The 19,290-nt window shown below is 44.2% G+C and overlaps 2 protein-coding genes across 4 annotated transcripts; one reads left to right on the top strand and one right to left on the bottom strand.

The window, feature by feature from the left end:
* Nucleotides 1-333: 333 nt before the first annotated feature.
* C22H1orf159 (chromosome 22 C1orf159 homolog) lies at nt 334-11,237 on the bottom strand. Of its 3 annotated transcripts, XR_009115505.1 has the most exons (12): nt 11,195-11,237; nt 9,567-9,642; nt 7,800-7,929; nt 7,329-7,419; nt 6,816-6,891; nt 6,022-6,126; nt 5,749-5,808; nt 5,117-5,251; nt 4,769-4,794; nt 4,441-4,471; nt 801-3,450; nt 334-555 (listed from the first exon to the last, which is right to left on the bottom strand). XR_009115505.1 is itself a non-coding variant. In XM_058039319.1 (11 exons), exons 4-11 carry the CDS (start codon nt 7,398-7,400, stop codon nt 3,371-3,373), a joined length of 585 nt encoding a protein of 194 aa, XP_057895302.1. In that variant the 5' UTR covers nt 7,401-7,419; nt 7,800-7,929; nt 9,567-9,642; nt 11,195-11,237; the 3' UTR covers nt 334-3,370. The 3 variants fall into 3 exon arrangements, 2 of the variants coding, with proteins under 2 accessions (XP_057895302.1, XP_057895303.1); XM_058039319.1 differs by having other exon boundaries at nt 334-3,450; XM_058039320.1 differs by having other exon boundaries at nt 334-3,450; nt 5,117-5,239.
* Nucleotides 11,238-17,274: 6,037 nt separating this feature from the next.
* RNF223 (ring finger protein 223) lies at nt 17,275-19,020 on the top strand. The gene is made up of 2 exons (XM_058039169.1): nt 17,275-17,396; nt 18,176-19,020. Exons 1-2 carry the CDS (start codon nt 17,342-17,344, stop codon nt 19,018-19,020), a joined length of 900 nt encoding a protein of 299 aa, XP_057895152.1. The 5' UTR covers nt 17,275-17,341.
* Nucleotides 19,021-19,290: the final 270 nt, after the last annotated feature.

The following is a 19,290-nucleotide window of genomic DNA, read 5'->3' as shown; positions in this document are numbered from 1 at the left end:
CCCCAATCCCAACCCCAAAACCCTGAATCCAATCCCAGTGGGGAATTGGGAGGGAAAAAGGGAATTAAAGCCCAGCTTTACCTGCTCGATATAAACATCTTAATTAAGCCCGTGCTAATTGCTCACTCCTAATTAAAGCTCTCCCAGTTCCAGAGCCTCTGGAATTGCAGCTCCTGGAATTTTGGGATTTAAGGAGATTTCCCTGATCAGCTTTCCCTGAGAGCCAGCACAGGCTTGGAATTTGATTTTCCCAACATTTTTTCCCTGCTTGATTTTCTAATCAACTCCCAAAAAAGCTGAAAAGCCAAAAAATAAAAGTTTAAATCTCTTTATTTTGGCACTGTTTACAAAGGTACAAATGCAGGAAATATTGGGGGGTTAAAACCGAGTTTTAAAGCACAATTTTATTGTTTTCAACCCAAAGCAGCACTTTGGAAAAGGAATTTGATGGTGGAAATGAAGGAGAAACCCAGAAAACTCAAAATTAAACCCACAGAACCAAAGCTGAAACCCAAACCCAAACTAACCCCACAAAGCTCAACCCCAAACCCCAAACTAAACCCATAAAGCCAAACTAAACCCACAAAACTGAACCACAAAGCCCCAAATTAAACCCAAACCTTAACCTCAAATCCAAATCTAAACCCACCAAACTCAAGCACAAACCCAAACCCACAAAACCCAAACCCCCCAAAATTCAACCCCCAACCAAACCTAAACTCAAAAAATCAAACCCCAAAACCCAAAATTAAACCCACAAAACCCAAACTGAAACCCAAAGCTCAACCCCAAACCCAAACTAAACCCAAAACCCAACCCCAAAACCCCCCAAACTCAAGCAGGAGTTCACAGCAATGACAAAGCTGAACCACACCCCAAAAATGAGTAAAAATTTGGGGATTTCAACATTTTCTGGGTAAAAATTTCAGGATTTTGGGTAAAAATCACTGAGAAAAACTTGATTTTAATCACACACAGAATTAGATTTTTAGATGTTTACACAAATCCCACTTTTAATGTCACAAATCCATTATTAGACAACAACTAAAGCAAATCCCACACGAGAAGAGACAGAAAAAGGAGCTGATCCTTCAATAAATTAAAACTCAGCAATTAAGCAGGACAGGAATTAACACACAGGAATTCCCAGCTCCAGAGGTGCAATTCCTTGGAATTATTTGCATAGTTCCTCCTTTTTTTTTTTCCCCTTTGGAATCCAGAAAATCCTCAGGAATTTGGAAAATCCTCAGGAATTCTGAATTCCAGGATAAAACCTTCCTACTTGGGAAGGGAAAAAAATCTCAGCAGCACACAAAAAATGGAAATGATCACAATTCCAAGTTGGAATTTCCCAAATACTCAAAAAAAGGGAATTTCAACTGGAATTCCTTGGCCAGGAGGAAAAGAATTTTATTTCTCATAATAAAGAGGAAAAATTTGGAATTTTTTGGCACAGGAGCCTCTCCATGATTTGGGTTTTACCCCTAAAAATTCCACCAAAACCTCATTTTTTTTTAAGGAGATAAAAGCAAATCCAGCTGCCCCAAAGTTCCCAGAAAAAATGGGATTATTCCATGGGATAAATGGATTTCTTCCCATCCCAAATTCTCCTCTAGGAAGGTTGGAACCCCAGGGAAATGTGGATTCTCCAGGTGGGCGGCAGATGCAAGAGTTCTGGTCTCATTTTCCCATTAAAAAATTTGGGAAAAAAAGGGGAGAAGCAAAGTTCCCGTTCCCATGCCTGGCAGGGAATGCTGAGGAGCCAAAGGATTTCTGTGGGAATGCTCAGAGCTGCAATTCAGGGAAATTCCAGGGATTTGGGATGGGTTTGGGATGGATCCCGGAACCAGGAGGAAAAGAGTTGGAATTCAGGGGTGACAGGGAAATTCCAGATATTTGGGATAGATTTGGGATGGGTTTGGGATGGATCCCAGAACCAGCCCAGCCAGGGGGAAAATAGTTGGAATTCCAGGGGGTGACAGTGAAATTCTATGGATTTAGGACGGATTTAGGACTTCTCCATGGATTTAGGACCCTCAGGCCTGGATGGAAAAGCTGCAGGAGAGAGACCCAGCCAGGAGAAAAAATCCTTTTCCAGCTCTTTGAGCTTCCCAAAATTCCTCAGGCAGGAATGAGGTCCATGGGAGAAGCTGAGGCTGCCTGGAATTGGGGAATGCCTCTGGAGCTCAAATTCCAGGCATTTCCCACACCAAAATCCCTTTTTTCCACTGGCAGGAGTTGTCCCAACCCCTGTGGCTCATCCCAAAAATCCCTGAGTGCCCCAAAAGCAGGAATTCCCAATTCCAGGAATGGATTATCCCTTGGAGAACATTTAATCCAAGGACTGAGCTGGAAAAATTCCCCAAAAAATCCCAAGATTTGGGATCAGGCCTGGATTGAGCACCAGGAGAGCTCCCAGTGGGATCTGGGATTTGCTTCCAAAGGATTCTGCATCTTAATTATTGTCATAATTAGTTAGCATAATTAATTAGCATAATTAATTGCTGTCCCAGGTTAAAGCAGTGGCACTTGAGAGGATCCCTTTGCCAAGTGTCCAGCCCAGGATGGATCCACATCCCAAATCCCAGCTCCAGTTTTGGGGTCACATCCCAAGGAAAATTCCACAAATTCCTGAAGGATTCTCTCCACAAGTCCCCAAATCCCTCAGGAATTCTCTCCCAACAGGAAAAACACCCTAAATTCCTTAAGGATTTGTTCCAAATAGTGAAACTCCCCAAATTCCTTAAGGATTCTCTCCACAGGTCCCCAAATCCGTCAGGAATTCTCCCCAAGCAGGAAAACTCCCCCAAATTCCTGAAGGATTCTCTCCAAACACCAAAAATCGCCCAAATCCCTCAGGAATTCTCTCCAAACAGGAAAATACCCCCAAATTCCTTAAGGATTCTCTCCAAACAGGGAAAACCCCCCAAATTCCTTAAGGATTCTCTCCACAAGTCCCCAAATCCTTCAGGAATTCTCCCCAAACACCAAAAATCCCCCAAAACCTTCAGGAATTCTCTGAAAAGAGGAAAAAAAATCCCTCAAATCCCTCAGGAATTCTCCCCAAAGAGGAAAAATCCCCCAAATCCCTCAGGAATTCCACCATCCTGGGGCAGGAACCCCCTGGAGCAGCACCAGGACTCTCCAAAGCCCCCAAATGTCCCCGGGCCGGCGCCGCCGAGAGCTGGGGGTGAGATGTGGCACAAACCCTCTGGGGTTCCTGCGGGATCAGCAGCTCCCAGGGATTCAGCACAAACCCTCTGGGGCTCCTGCGGGATCAGCAGCTCCCAGGGATTCAGCACAAGCCCTCTGGGGCTCCTGTGGGATCAGCAGCTCCCAGGGGTGTCCCGGGGACGCTCCGGGCTCGGGCTCACACGTTGCTGACCCGGCTGTCGGCGGTGCCGGGCGGGACCAGGGCGCGCTCGCGGCGGACGTAGCGCGGCTTCCGCACTGCCGGGACAAAAGAGCCCAGAAACACCCCTGGGAATGGGGTCCCACAGGGAATTCCCAAAGGGGGACAGGGGTGGGATGTGGGGATTGAGGCACAGCGGGGTTAGGGATTGGGTTCTGGTTTGGGATTTGGGTTTGGGGTTTGTAGGTTTGTGTTCTAGCGCAGCTTCCGCACTGCCGGGACAAAACAGCCCAGAAACACCCCTGGGAATGGGGTCCCACAGGGAATTCCCAAAGGGGGACAGGGGTGGGATGTGGGGATTGAGGCACAGCGGGGTTAGGGATTGGGTTCTGGTTTGGGATTTGGGTTTGGGGTTGGGGTTTGTAGGTTTGTGTTCTAGCGCAGCTTCCGCACTGCCGGGACAAAACAGCCCAGAAACACCCCTGGGAATGGGGTCCCACAGGGAATTCCCAAAGGGAGAGAGGGATGGGATGTGGGGATTGAGGCACAGGAAGGGTTGGGGTTGGGTTTTGGGCATTTAGGGTTGGGATTTGGGATTGCGGTTGGGTTTCGGGTTTGAGCGCAGCTTCCACACTGCCGGAGACGAAATATCCCAAAAAAATCCCTGGGAATGGGACTGGGGAGGGAAATCCCAAAGGGAGGAGGGGGTGGGATGTGGGGATTGAGTTGCAGGAGGGGTTGGGGTTGTGTTTTGTGGTTTTTAACCCACAAAACCAAGCCTAAATCCCCAAAACCCAATCCTCAAACTAAGCCCACAAAACTCAACTGCAAACCCAAAGCTAAACCCACAAAACCCAACCCCAAGCCCACAAAATCCAGTCCTAAAACCCAATCCCAACCCCACAAAACCCAACCAGAACCCCAAAAATGGATTTCCCACCAGAAATCCCATCAATATTTTGCCCTGCATGAATTAAAGCAACAAATCCCATTAGAAAAATCAAATCCCATGGATTTCTGTTCCTTATCCTGGGAATTTCTGGGATTTTCCCTTTATTTTTAGCACATTCCAGGGGAAACTTCCTCACCTGAAGAAGTTGGAGGAGAGATCATGGATGCCTGTGGAACAGAAGGACAGTGTCAAAAAACCCCACATTTTAACAGTTCTTCTTTAAAAAAATATAGGAATTTTTTAGGATTCCTATAATTTTCACTGTGTACAGAGTTTTTTCTTGGAAAAATAACTCTGGTTTTCCATTTTTGTCCCAGTTTGGATCCAAAGAACCCCAAAATATCTTTAATTTTATTTCAGCCTCATTCATCAATTAGGGAGTTGCTTAATAAAGTCCCAATTTAGTTAATTAAAATGGAAATTATCATTTGTGTAATGTTCTTATAAAAGCAGAATTCACTCACTGTTTCACTGGGCTGGAGAACAGATGCTAAAAAAGAAGGAAAAAAAAGATTAATTAACATTATTTTAATTAATGTGAAGGCTGGAATTGTTCATTTTCCAAAAATACAGCCATGAAGGGAATAATTTCATGTTAAAAAAAGGAATTTTGTTTCAAAATCCAACCAAAATATTCAAAAATCCCATTTGGAGAATTTATTTGGTATAGGACTCTCAAGACTGGAGAATTTATTGGCACAAAATGGGGATTTTCTCCACAGAATGGGGAATTTTCAAGGAAAAATCTCCATTTCGGTCAATTAACAGAGTGAAATTCAGTAATTAATGGACAATTAAAGGGATTTTTTTACCTTTGTTCCTTCTGTAGAAAATCTTTGGGAGTTTGTTGGCTCGTTTGAGGTAGAAGAAAGAAGCCACAGAAAGGATCAGGAATAAACTGAGGAAAAACGTCCCCAGAATCAGAGAGGCGGCGACTTCGGGGCCCCCTGGAAATAAAGAGTTATCAAAAAAGAGAGGAAATCTGGTTTTAAACAAAAATCTCTTTTTATCAAAGGATTAAATCCAAATAAAGAGCAAATCCTGATTTTTAGGGGCTGCTGGATCATCCCAGTGCCTGAAATTGAGTTTCAGTTTCAATGGCAGCTGCCAGGGATTCAATCAGTTTGAACAAATTTTAATCAATTAAATAAGTTTTGACATTAAATCACTTTCAAAACTAATTTTAACAAATTCAAACACTTTTAACTCATAAAATCCCTTTAGAAACTCATTTTAACAAATTTAGTCCTTTTTAATTCATTAAATCCCTTTTTAAACTCAATAAATTACTTTTTAAAATAATTTTAAGAAATCCAAATGCTTTTAGAGTCATTAAATTCCCTTTTAAACTCCTTAAATCCCTTTTTAAACTAATGTTAACATATTTAACTCATCAAATCCCTTCTTTCGGACCCCAAATCCTTCCAAAATTCCAGGTTCTCACCAAAGTTCTGGATGAAAGGAGAGCTCATGTTCACGTGGGAGTTCATCCCTCTGCTCCCAGCTGGGGAAAAAACCAGAAAATTTACACCAAAAATTAAAATAAATTAAATTAAACTCAAATTAATTCCAGGATGTGGAATAAAAATCTCCTTTCTTTGCTGCCTTTTGCTAGAATTTTTGCAGTAATTGACAGCAATTGATTGAGAAAAATTATTACAATTAATTTAAATTAATTTAATTTAAATGAATTAATAAAAATGGGTTAAAAACTCACAGTTCCTGCACTCGCTGAGGTTGTGCCCAGAGGGGCTGGGCAGGGTCTCGTTCCTGCATTTGATGCAGCTGCTGCTCCCATCCTCATTCCACCTCCTGTAGCATCCTGCCAAAAACCATGGAAAATGGATAAACCAACAAAATTCCCAATCTTCTGGCAATTCCCAGGGTTTAGAGGGGAAAAAAAGCAGAAATTCCCTTTTTTGGGGGTTGCAAACAGCACCTGATTCCCCTTTTCCCACAATAAAGAGGTTTTATCCTCAAATTTCATTCCCAATTTTTATCCCAGGAAAAACAAAAATTTCCCAAAGGGAAAAAGGAGAAGGAATTATGAGGAAATAATACTACTTAATTAATGAATTAATTAGCACTCCCCAGCTGCTGGATTTTGGTGTTCAAGTCCAGAAAAATCCGAAAATTTTTATCCCTGCAATTCTCCAATGCGCCAGTGATTATCCCAGAAAAATAAAATTTCCAAGGGGAAAAAAGGAGCAGAATGAAAAGGGAATAACAAAAGTCTGGGAAATTCTGATCCCTGGAATTCTCCCAGTGTTTACCCCAGAAAAATAAAATTTCCAAGGGGATAAAAGGAGGAGGAATTAGAAGGGAACAATATTAATTAATGAATGAATTTTCACTCCCCAGCTGCTGGATTTTGGTATTAAAGTGCAGAAAATCGGGGAATTTTTGTTCCCTGGAGTTCCCCAAGGCCAGCTGGGTCTCTGCCCATGGGATAAATGATCTTTGAGGGCTTTTCCAACCAAACTCCTTGGGCTGATCCCAAATAATTCCTACCTGGGCTGCACTGCTGGGTGACTGGGCAGGAGCTGTTGGAATCCAACATTTCCACACAACATTCTGGGTCTGGCACCTGAGGAGAGAAACTCCCAAGGAATTCCCACTTTTCCATCGAGGAAATGATAATAAATATAAAAAAAAAAATTTAAAATCTCCACAGAAATTAAGGGATAATACACTTAAAACCCACTGGACTTTTTTTTTCCAGCAAGAAGGAGAAAACTTGGTTTATTTTTAATTTTATTTTTATTTTATGAATCAATTTTAATTTTCTAAATCAATTTATTTTTATTTTAGACATAAATTTTATTTTTAAAAATCTATTTTATTTTGCCATTAGAGACCAATTTTATTTTTCTTTTCTAAATCCATTTGATTTTTAGTTTCTAAATAAAAATATAGAAAATTTGGGATTAAAAAAATAAAATAAATAAAATAAAATACAAATAAAATAAAATACAAATAAAATAAAAAAAATTAATAATTATATTAAATTCCTGGAGCACCCACTGAGTTTTCTGTGGATTTTCCTGCAACTTCTGCCACGAGCCTGGTCAGGAGCAGCACGAAGGGCACCTCCATTCCCAGGGAAAACACAGATCTGGAGAAAATTTGGGAAAAAATTCAAATTATTTATTAATGACACTGGAAGTCTGCTTCCCTTTAAAGACGTTTAGGGGAAAAAGGGGGAGAAAAAAAGGAGGTGGGAAGAGTAAAGAAACACAGATGAAAAAAGGATTGTTTATTATAAAATATAATTAAATTATTTAGATTTTTGTCAATATCTGAATATTCAAAGAATAAGAAAACACAGATGAAAAAGGATTATTGATTACAAAACCATAATAAAATTAAATTATTATTCAGATTTTTGTCAATACCTGCTTATTCAAAGAGTAAGAAAATACAGTTGACGAAGGATTATTGATTTTAAAAACCATACTAAAACTAAGTTATTATTTAAAAGTCGATTGTTCTTACCTAGAAGAACACCCTTGAGGAACAGGTCATAATAAAGGGGAAGTTTGGGTGGAAAAGCCACTTGGGAGTGCTGGGTCCTCGTGCTGAAGGCCGCAGCTCCCTCAGCTCAGTCCTGCCTGGATTCCCATCCCTGGAACACATCAGGACACTGAGGACTTCTGACCCCAGCCCTGCAGCCATCCCAGACTCTGAGCGATAATTTTTATTTCCATCAGCCAATAATTTTTATTTCCATCAGCCAGAGAGAATTTGGAAACATTTGATGGATCTGGAGCTGCTGGGCTTTTTTATTGAACCAGTTTGGAAGCAAAGCCGAGCTCAAAATCTGCTTTAGAGCTTCTAAACACTTAAAATATTTGGTGTTTTTAACCTGATTTTCACTCAATTTTAAAAATTACTTTATTCCTACTTAATTCCTTCCAAGCCATCCCAAAATTGACAAATTTCCTCAGGATCAAACACCCACAGCAAAATAAATTTGCCCAAAAACCTGTTCCATGTCTGGCAGCATTTTCTATGTGGATTTGGAAAAAATAAATTATATATATATATGAATATAAATATGAAGCCTGTGCCTGAATTAGAAGATCTTTTTCCCTCAGGACTTCCCTGCCAGCTCAGTTTGGGGCAGGCAGATTTCAGGATTCCAACACGGATTTCACAGCCCGGGTGTCAGGTCTGGAACAAATCCCAAATCTCTGCCAGCTCGGATCCATGGGAATGAATCCCACAGGGAATTCTGCCTCTCGCTGTGCCTCAAAAGCAACACAAACAACTCAGGAACACCGAGGGCTTCCCTCCCACTCCTGCAAGCAAAATGTTTGCATTATCTCCACAGTTTCCATTTTTCCTGCTGCGTTATCAGCATTTTTCTTGCTGGAGCTTGGGAATTATTCAGCAGCTGGGAAAGGATGGAAGTGCAGAGAACGTGTGCCTGAAATCCAGGTGGTTTCACAATTCCCTGGGGTTGAAACCACATCACACCCAAAAGCTGCTTAATTCTGAAGGGATAATAAAGCTAGAGCAGGACCAGAGAGGGCTGGAAAAGCTGAAATGGTAAAACTGAGGAGAAAAGCTGAAATTATAAAACTGAGAGAAGAATTAAAGGGTTGGAAAAGCTGAAATTATAAAACTGAGTGAAGAATTAAAGGGTTTCAAAAGCTGAAATTATAAAACTGAGAAGAATGAAAGGTTTTAAAAGCTAAAATGACAAAAACTGAGAACAAAACCAGAGAGGTTTTAAAAGTTGAAATTATAAAACTGAGGAGAAAAGTTGAAACTATAAAGCTGAGAGAGGAACTAGGGTTGGAAAAGCAGGTTTTAAACACTGAAATTATAAAACTGAGAGAAAAAGAAAAGGGTTTTAGACATTGAAATTGTAAAATTGAGGGAAGAATGGAAGAGTTTTAAAAGTTGAAAGTAATAAACTGAGGAGAAAAGTTGGCCATGATAAAATGCCAATGAAATTATAAAACTGAGAGAAGAACGGAAGGGTTTTAAACACTGAAATGATAAACCAGAGAAGAATGGAAGGGTTTTAAACATTGAAATGATAAACCAGAGAAGAATGGAAGGGTTTTAAACATTGAAATGATAAACCAGAAAGGAATGGAAGGGTTTTAAAAGATGAAATTATAAAACTGAGAGAAGAATGGAAGGGTTTTAAACACTGAAATGATAAACCAGAGAAGAACGGAAGGGCTACAAACATTGAAATGATAAAGCAGAAGGGAATGGAAGGTTTCAAGAGCTGCAAGTGCCACTCACCTGCAGCCCCGTGCACCTTGCCCAGCTGCCAGCAAAGCCCCGAGGCTGCTGCCGTGCTGCTCATCGCACCAGGAACCTGCAGAGGTTTCACAAAACAATCTTTTATCAATCCCAGCTGGAGCAGGACTCGTTTTTCCAGCTCAGGGCTGAGCTCAGTCCTGCCCTTTCCACGGCTGCGGTTTTGTAACAGCGCTCGGCAATTAAAGGCTGGGTTTAATCAGAGCCACCTTAAGCCAGGCCTTGCTGCAAAAGCTGCTCCACGCCTGCCTTGAGCAAACATTCATTCATATTCACTGCCGGGACACCTTCTGCTCTTACAGCACTCCCTGCAGCACGAAGAATCAGGAGGAGAGATGAATATTCCACGGGGAAAAGCGAATATTCCACAGGGAAAAGCAGTTTGGGGAAGGAGAAATTCATATTCCACAGGGAAAGGGGGTTTTGGGAAGGAGAACTGAATATTCCACAGGGAAAAGTAGTTTGGGAAGGAGAAATTAATACTCTACAGGGGAAAGTGGTTTTGGGAAGGAGAAATTCATATTCCACAGGGAAAAGTGAATATTATACAGGGAAAAGTGAATATTATACAAGGAAAAGTGGTTTGGGAAGAAGAAGTGAAAATTCCACAGGGAAAAGTGAATATTCCACAGGGAAAAGTGGCTTGGGAAGGAGAAATTCATATTATACAAGGAAAAGTGGTTTGGGAAGGAGAAATTCATATTCCACAGAGAAAAGTGGTTTTGGGAAGGAGAAGTGAAAATTCCACAGGGAAAAGTGGTTTGGTAAGAAATGAAAACTCCACAGGGAAAAGTGTTTTAGGAATGGGATAAGGGAATGGGCTGGGAGGGATTTAAAGGGCTTTCAGGGTCACCTTGCTGTGCCCCCGGAGGCTCCAAGCCCTGTCCAGCCTGGCTTGGGGCATCCCAGGGATGGGATATCCTTGGGATAACCAGTGCCAGGGTCCCAGCAGCCTCTCAGGGAGGGAATTCTGCCCAAAACCCAACCTAAACCCGCTCCTTGTCCCTTGGAATTAATCCCCCTTTGTCCTGTTACTCCATCCCTTGGACATTCCCCTTCCTGCAGCTCGGGAAGGTCACAGCGAGGCCGCCCCAAAGCTTCCCCTCTCCAGACTCAGCAATCTCAATGTTTCTATGATAAATTTGGGGTTTTTCATCCCTAAACGGTGCACCGACACCCGTATTATTGGGATGTGCATTTGGGGAAGCTCAGCCAGGCAAAACACACCAAAATAATATCACCAAACACCCATCACCCCAACAAGCTCAGACTGGCAAAAAATCCTCTTCAACCGAGTTAAATTATTAGGAAATAAAAGTTTCGGGGGGAGATAAGTAGAGAATTCCTTTCCAAACGCAGCTGGCCCCAAAAGCGCTGGACAAGGAGCAGGAACAAGGGGCGACTTTTAATCCCAAAGCCTTTTAATCCTAAATCTTTTTAATCCCAAAGCCAAACCCCTCCGACCCGCTGGTGCCGATCTCCCTGCAGAACTCGGTGACTCCATGAGGAACCGCTGCCCACTGCGAACAATGGGGCCCCACCCAGGGCTCGCCGCTTACCCCGGCGCTCGCCGCCCATTCTCCCTCCCGCTTCCTCCTCCTCCTCCTCACCTGCGGGCTCCCCCGAGCATCCCCCCGCCACCGCCGAGGTTCCCGTTCGTACCCCCCGCCCTCCACCGGCGCCCAGCCCGCTGCGCCCCGCGCCACCCTGGGAGCTGTAGTCCCGCGGCCACGCCCGCCTCGCCGCTTCGCCTAGCGGCCGCTCCGCCAAAAACCACAAATCCCAACAGCACCCGCGGCGCGCCCCACCTGTACCCCACTCCCCGCAGGTAAATACGCTCTCTCAGCTTTTTCCCGCGGCGCCGCGGTGCCTGCTGGGAAAGCGAGTCCCTCCTGGTCGGCGGGGCGCGGGGGCGGTGGGATATCCGCACTACAACTCCCGGCGTGCCCCGCGCGCGCCGCCATTTTAGGCGTTGCCTGGCAACGCTGACGCGGCGGGAGGGAGGAGGCGGCGGGGTTGAGGCCTGCGCGCCCCAAAATCCCGGGAATTCGGGAAAATCGGGAAAAACAGCTGTGCCGGATGTGGTTGCCCCATCCCTGGCAGTGCCCGGGCCCAACCTGGAGCAACCTGGGACAGGGGGAGGTGTCCCTGCCCAGGGAAAGGGGTGGGACTGGATGGGATTTAATATCCCACCCAAACCATTCCATAATTCCATAAAGGAAACCGTGGGGTTTATTCTCCCTAAAATTTGCCTTCTTCTGTGGTTCATTTCCCCTAAAAATCTCCTTCTTCTGTGGTTTATTTCCCCCTACAAATCTCCTTTAATGTGATTTATTTCCCCTAAAAATCTCCTTTTAATGTGGTTTATTTCCCCTAAAAATCACCTTTCATGTGGTTTATTTCCCCTTTTAACCCCTTGTTATTTTGCATACGGATGAGGAGCAGCTTCTTCCGCAATCCCAGAATTTTCCTCATTCCTTGGAGCACAAATCCATTTAAATTTGGCATTTCCAAGCCAGCTCCTGAATTCCCTCGGGGTTTTTTTCTGACAAAAGCGTAAATAAACGTCAAAGGCCTCATTTAGACAAATTTGGAGCTGCTCCTCACCTTCATTTTGAGGAAAATATGGTTTTCTGCTTAAATTATCATGGAAAACGTTCCTGGGGGTTTTAGATGTCTTCACTAAACTTTTCTAGTACTGGAAGTTGCAAATTATACACAAAATATGGATTGGTTTTATTGGATTTTTCTTTATTTTAAATCAAGACTGCCTCAAAATGCAAATATTTGTAAAGGTAGGAGGTGAAAATTCCATGAATATTCATAAAAATATTATAATAACCCCAATTACAGCTAACGAGGTAATCTTGCTTCATTTCCATGGCTTTGTAAATATTATTTTTCAAAATAAAAGGGAAGGAGGGAGAAAAGGAGATGGGGAATCACCCCTGAAGCTCCAAAATTAAATCTAAAAAAATTATAAATGTAAAAATAAAAAATCCATGGAGGATTTTCCGACTTACTTCCCTGAATAAAGGGAGAAAAAAATCCCTAGGAGTGGGATCTCCTGGATCCAGGCTGGAAAAGCAGGAACGGGGAATCCTTTTGCCATGAGGATCCCCTGGATCCGGGCCGGAGAATCAGGGATGCTGCCGGCAGAGGGCCGGAGGTTTGGCCGGGGCAGGAAAAGCGGGAGAGGAGCAGCGGGAGGGCCCTGCAGGCTCCGCCGCACATTCCCCATCCCAGAGTCACTGCCGAGCCATTCCCGGCGGAGGGAAGTGACTCAGGGCCGCCGCACCGCACCGGGACGGGCACGGGACAGGCACGGGACAGTGAGAGGGCCCCCAGCACCTGCTGCGAAAAGCGGGAGACGCAGGAGTTGGGAGGAGCTAAAGCATCATCCACACGTCCTGTTAATAAACAACAATATCACAAATACTTTGGACTAATTCTATAGTTAATGTTTCTGATTGATTTCTGATTGATTTCTGATTTGTTTCAGATTTATTTCTGATTTTCCAGCAGTTCCTGCATCCGCGCTCCCCGGCTCCTGGAATCCAGGGAGACCACACAGGAAATATCCAGGGAAAACACACGGGAAATGTCCAGGGAAAACACATGGGAAATATCCAGGGAAAACACACGGGAAATGTCCAGGGAAAACACACGGGAAATATCCAGGGAAAACACACGGGAAATGTCCAGGGAAAACACACGGGAAATGTCCAGGGAGAACACAAGGGAAATATCCAGGGAAAACACACGGGAAATGTCCAGGGAAAACACACGGGAAATGTCCAGGGAGAACACACGGGAAATGTCCAGGGAAAACACTCTGAGCTCTCCTCCTCCCTCGTGGCAGCTTTTCCTGAAAAAATTCCCAGCTCTGTCCCTGCAGCGTTCCCGGAAATGCGAGGCCGGGAATTCCTGCTCCAGGAATGGGAAATGGGGAATGGTTCCCAAACTTTTCTCCTCCTGCTCCCAGATCAACAATTCCCAGCTCTTTGTCCCTGCAGCATTCCCGGGATTCCCGGTGCCCCAGCAGGGAACGGTTCCCAGGCTTTCCCTCCCCGCTGGGGTTGGCTCTGCAGTTCCCAGGATGACAAATTCCAGTGGGAATTCCAGAGGCTGTGCTGGCTCCTGGCAGGAAGGAGCTGGTGAGTCACAGAGCAACCTGGAGCTGACCCTGGCATGGATTTTATTATTTAATTTAATTTAATTTAATTTAATTTTATTTTATTTTATTTTATTTTATTTTTCTATTTTATTCTATTTTAATGCTATATTTTATTTTATTCTATTTTAATCTTATATTTTATTTTATTTTTACATTTACTTAAAATTTATATTATTTTCTATTTTACTTTATTTTAGATTTTATATTATATTCTATATATGTTTAAATTGTATTGTTTATTATATTGTATATTGTATTATATTGTATTTTATTTTCCCCTGCTCTGTTCCTGCCAGACAATCTCAAGAGGGATCAATGATGGAAATTGATGGAAAACAACTGAAAATTTGGAACACTCCTGGAAACTAGAATAACCCAGCATTGGACACTTCCAGGGACCCTAGAAAAAAAAGGGATAAATTATGGAAAATTTAAAAAAACCCTCAAAAATCGAATTTCCTGGGCTGGAAAAGAGGGACCACAGACGGAATGGATGGAGAAGGAAGGGAAATGTTGCGAACATCTCCAAACTCGGGTTTCCCGGCGCAGCCCGGGCTCGCTGGGTGTTTTCCCCGCGGCCCCGAGCATTCCAGGCCGGCCGGGGGTGACTCCGGGCGCGCTCCCAGCAGCGATCCCGGCCGTGATTCAGCGGATGGGGCCGGGCAGGCGGAGCAGGAAAAGTCACCTGGGCAGGAAGGGATAAAGCTCACCTGGGCAGGAAGGGATAGAGCTCACCGGGGCTGGCAGCGCTGCGGTTTCCTGCTCGGGAAACCCAGGCACAGCACAGCCCGGCTCGGCGCTGGGAGCCCGGCCCGCGCTCCCGGGGCTCCTGCCGGATTCCGGGGGTTCCTGGGGGTTCCTGGAGGATTCCGGGGGAGCAGGAGATGCTTTGGTTCCTCTAACAGCACCTGCACAGGTATTCGTGGGGCTGGGGGCGAAATGCCACTGAGCCGTCTCCTGGGATCGGTGGGACGGGGATCGGCGGAACTGGGGAACTGGAACTGGGATTTTTAGAACTGGGGTCAGTGGGACGGGGATTGTTGGGACTGGGATCACTGGAACTGAACCACTGGGATCAGTGGCTCTGGGGAACTGGGACTGGAGAACTGGCATAGCGATTGTTGGAACTGGGGAACTGGAATAAGGATTTTTGGAACTGGGATCACTGGGACGGGGATTGTTGGAACTGGGGAACTGGAATAAGGATTGTTGGAACTGTACTGGGATCACTGGGACTGGGATGATTGGAACTGGGATCACTGGGACTGTTGGACTGGGATCAGTGGAACTGGGATCGGTGGAACTGGGATTGTTGGATCTGGAATCACTGGGACGGGGATTGTTGGAACTGGAATTGTAGGAGTGGGATCGGTGGAACAGGGATCACTGGGACTGGGATCGCTGGTACAGGAATTGTTGGAAGTGAACTGGGATTGTTGGAATTGGGATCAGTGGGACTGGGATCACTGGGACAGGACAAATCCTACTCCTAAATCCCAAACCCCATCCTAAACGTGACCCCTCTCTCTCTGCTTTTATGGTGCAAAACGATTCCTGGAATTTACAAAAATCATGGAATTCCTCCCTTTGTGTCCCTCTCCTGGATGGTTTCCTAATTTCCTGAAGCTTCTGGAAAACCCCAGTAAATACTTGGCAAAAGGAGAGGCTCTGAATTGAAAAAAATCAGAAAATCAAATAATTCTGCTAAAAAGGTGCAGGAGGGGAAAGTTAAGGAATTTAAAATGTCTCATCCTCAGCTTGATCCAAATCTCTGCATTCCAACTCATCCACAAACCCCAAAAATCAAAATATCAAACAAAATATAAGCAGAATAAAAGGATAAAAATAATTTCAATTTCTATAATAAAAATTTCAATTTAATCAAACCAAGAAACTTCTGTAATGCCACAATTGTATTTAGCAAATGGGAAAGTTTAAATTTTTATTTAAAAGCAAATTTTGGGGTAAATTTTGGTTTAATTCAGGATTTTTGCTGTGCTGGAGCTGATGTAGGCCAGACCAATAAAAAGCTCCTGAGAGCAGCTGAAATTTCCTAATTCATCATTAATAATTAATAATTTCATAATTCATAATTGTGCAATAAGAACTTGGGCAAGCCAAGGCTTCTCCCTTTCTCAGCTGCTCAGAATTCCTGAAAATCTCTGAAAAACACCCAGGAACTGCAAAAATCTGCATTTAGGGGATGGGAAAAAAGGGAATATTTAGCAAGAAAATAAAGATTGAAAGGAAAAAACTGCCTCAGGTTTTCCTCATCTTTGGGCCAGTTTGGGCTTGGATTTGTGATTTATCTGTAAGCAGGAAAAAATTTTAAAAATAGATTAAAAATCATTAAAATTAGCTGGAAATGCAAAAAATTTAACCTTAGGAGAAGCTGCCCCTTAAAAAAAAATCCGTATTTAAATGAAGAGAAGCACAAAAAAAGAGAAGTTCTGAAGGGTAGTTATGAGCGGAATTACATAATAAATAAATATATACGTTTAATATTATAAATATATAAATACTTAGATAGGTATTTAAATATATGAATCCATAAAGAAATTTATAAATAGAAATATCTTTAATATAAATATATAAATAAATATATGCACACTATATAAAGATATAAATAATTTAGATAAATAGATACTGAGATAAAAATAGAAATAATGAGAAAATAATATAATTATTATAAATTAAAAATTATAAATTGTAATAATTATAAATAATACACCATAAATAATGGAGATTTTTTTGTTTTTTCCTTGTGGAATGTCAGGAATATTTGGTGTTTCCTAATTTAAATTCAGATTTAATTGCTGGGGCGAGCTGTAATTACAGGAACCAGCTGAGCATTGCAAATCTCGGTGACACAACCCAGAGAAATGTTCTGGGAAATCCAGCCCGGAGCTGTCACCAGGAATTTCCTGCAGCTTTCGGGGACAGGAGATGGAATTCGGGGCTGGGTGCAGGTGGTCCCTAAAATGATCTGAATTTTGGGGGATTTCAGGAAGGATGATTCTCAAAATTTGGGTATGGATGCAGGTGGAGCTAAAATAATCCACATTTTGGGGAATTCCAGGAAGGATGAAGTGACAAGAGATGGAATTTGGGTCTGGGTGCAGGTGATCCCTAAAATATCCCAAATGTTGGGGGGTTCCAGGAACGATGAAGGGACAGGAGCTGAAATGTTGCGTCTGGGTGCAGGTGGAGCTAAAATAATCTGAATTTTGAGGGATTCTGAGAAGGATAAAGGAACAGGAGCTGAAATTTGGCTCTGGATGCTGATGTTGCCTAAACTACCCCAAATTTTGGGGAATTTTGAGGGGGATGAAGGGACAGGAGCCGTTTCCTCCTCGCTGTCACAGCTGCAGCTCCAGGCCGAGAATTCCACACTTTTAACAGGAAAATCCTGGATTTCCTCCCTTCCCTCGTTTTTTCCCCAAATTCCAGCTCACAGGAGCCAGGATCACGGCCCAAATCTCCCAAAAAATCTTTTTTCCCCATTATCTCCCCACTGAAAATGTTGTCTGTCTCTTAGGCCGGGCTCAGCTCCATAAGCCCAGGATTTAGAGATTCCCCCATGGAATCCTCTGCTCTCCTCCCAGCTCCCAGCGCCCGGGGTAGGTCCAGTTCTGGTTTTTCTGCCCCAAAAGGAGGAATTTGGTGGGAATTTGGCTCCTGTCCCTGCAATTCCAGCAGATTTCCTGCTGGGAAAGGTCTGGGGGGATCTCTGAGGGCTCTTGGCTTTTCTTAATGGGTTTTTTGGGGCTACATAAGGGTAAGGGGCCAGACAAAACTAGGAGAATAAGAGAAAAAAAAAAAAGTAAATTAAAATAAATTAAAAGTGGGTGATTCTGAATAAATAATAAAATAAAATAACGTTAAATAAATAAAATAGTAAGTGGGTGATGCTGAATAAATAAGGGAATAAAATAAAATAATATAGAATAAATAAAATACAAAGTGGGTGATTCTGAATAGATAAATAGAATAGAATAAAATAGAATAAAATAAATAAAAGGAAATAAAAAGTGGGTGATTCTGAATAGATAAATAGAATAAAAGAAAGAGAATGAAATAAATGAAACAAAATAAAAAGTGGATTATCCTGAGTAAATAAATAGATAAATTAAATAAAAAGGAGGTGATTCTGAATAAATAAATAAAATTAATTTTAATAAAATAAAAATAAATAAAATGAAATAAAAAGTGGGCGATTCTGAATAAATAAATAAATAGAATAGAAGAATAAAATAAATAATAAAATAATGTAAAATAAAATAATAAAATAAATATAAATAAAATAGAATAAAATAAAATAAAATAAAATAATGAGATAAAATTTAAAAAATGAAATGAAGTGAAATGAAATGAAATGAAATGAAATGAATCCCGTGCTGTTGTTCTCTCGCAGAGTCTCCCCGGGCTCAGTTCCTCTCAGGGGGCTCCATCATGTCCTGCTTCCCGCAGCTGTGGCACTCGAGCACGCCGGAGTCCCCGTCCAGCCCGGTGCCCGCCTCGCCGGGCTCGGTGCCGGTGCCGCTGAGCCCCATCGTGCTGCCGTCGCCGGGCGATGCCCGCAGGAAGGGCCGCTCGCCCGCGGGCTCCCCGAGCTGCGCCAGCCCCGGCTCGCCCAAGCCGGCCTCGCCCGTCGAGTGCTCCATCTGCTTCAACACCTACGACAACACCTTCAAGACGCCCAAGCTGCTGCAGTGCTCGCACGTGTTCTGCCTGGAGTGCGTGGCGCGGCTGAGTGCGGCGCTGGGCGCGGGCCAGGAGCTGCTGCCGTGCCCCTTCTGCCGCCAGCCCACCAACCTGCCCAGCCAGGGCGCGCCCGGCCTGCGCACCAGCAAGGAGCTGCTGGCCACGCTGCCGCCCGAGCTGCAGCGCGAGCGCGAGCTCTGGATGGACGGCACCAAGCTCTGCTGCCGCCGCGCCTCCGACGGCGACCCCGAGGACCCCGAGTCGTGCGTGTCCATCGACGTGGCTCTGAGCAAGGCCGAGAGCGCCGAGGCGGCCCCGGGAGGGCTGGCGGGGCGGCTGTCACGCTGCGAGCTGTGCGACGACTGGAAGCGCATCGTGCTGCTCTCGGCGCTGCTCATCATCCTCTTCTGCATCATCCTGTGGCCCGTGCAGTGCGCGCTCAAGACGGGAAACCTGCGCTGCTTCACGCGGACTGCGGCCGTCAGCCGGCCCGAGCTGCTGCCCCCCAAAGCCACCGCGGCCGCCGCGGCCGTGACACGGCCACCGTTCCACTAGGGACAGGGCCTGCTGTCCTGGCCACTGCGGTGACACAGGCACCGTTCCACTAGGGACAGGGCCTGCTGTCCTGGCCACTGCGGTGACACGGCCACCGTTCCACTAGGGACAGGACATTCTGTCCTGACCACTGCGGTGACACGGCCACCGTTCCAATAGGGACATTCTGTCCTGACAACTGCGGTGACACGGCCACCGTTCCAATAGGGACAGGACATTCTGTACTGACCACTGTGGTGACACGGCCACCGTTCCACTAGGGTCAGGGCT

Source organism: Melospiza georgiana, chromosome 22 (genome assembly GCF_028018845.1).
Source record: "Melospiza georgiana isolate bMelGeo1 chromosome 22, bMelGeo1.pri, whole genome shotgun sequence".
Taxonomy (NCBI): Eukaryota; Metazoa; Chordata; class Aves; order Passeriformes; family Passerellidae; genus Melospiza; species Melospiza georgiana.
The sequence above is the reverse complement of the archived record's forward strand: the minus strand, read 5'-3'. Positions and strand labels throughout refer to the sequence as shown.

Coding starts and splice junctions, on each gene's coding strand:
- C22H1orf159 (XM_058039319.1), bottom strand. CDS start 7,400: ATGGAGGTGCCCTTCGTGCTGCTCCTGACCAGGCTCGTGGCAGAAGTT. Junction 6,127..6,815: donor CACCCAGCAGTGCAGCCCAG/GTAGGAATTATT, acceptor GGTTTTTGGCAG/GATGCTACAGGAGGTGGAAT. Junction 3,451..4,440: donor CTCTCCTCCAACTTCTTCAG/GTGAGGAAGTTT, acceptor TTGTCCCGGCAG/TGCGGAAGCCGCGCTACGTC.
- RNF223 (XM_058039169.1), top strand. CDS start 17,342: ATGGAATCCTCTGCTCTCCTCCCAGCTCCCAGCGCCCGGGGTAGGTCC. Junction 17,397..18,175: donor CCGGGGTAGGTCCAGTTCTG/GTTTTTCTGCCC, acceptor GTTCTCTCGCAG/AGTCTCCCCGGGCTCAGTTC.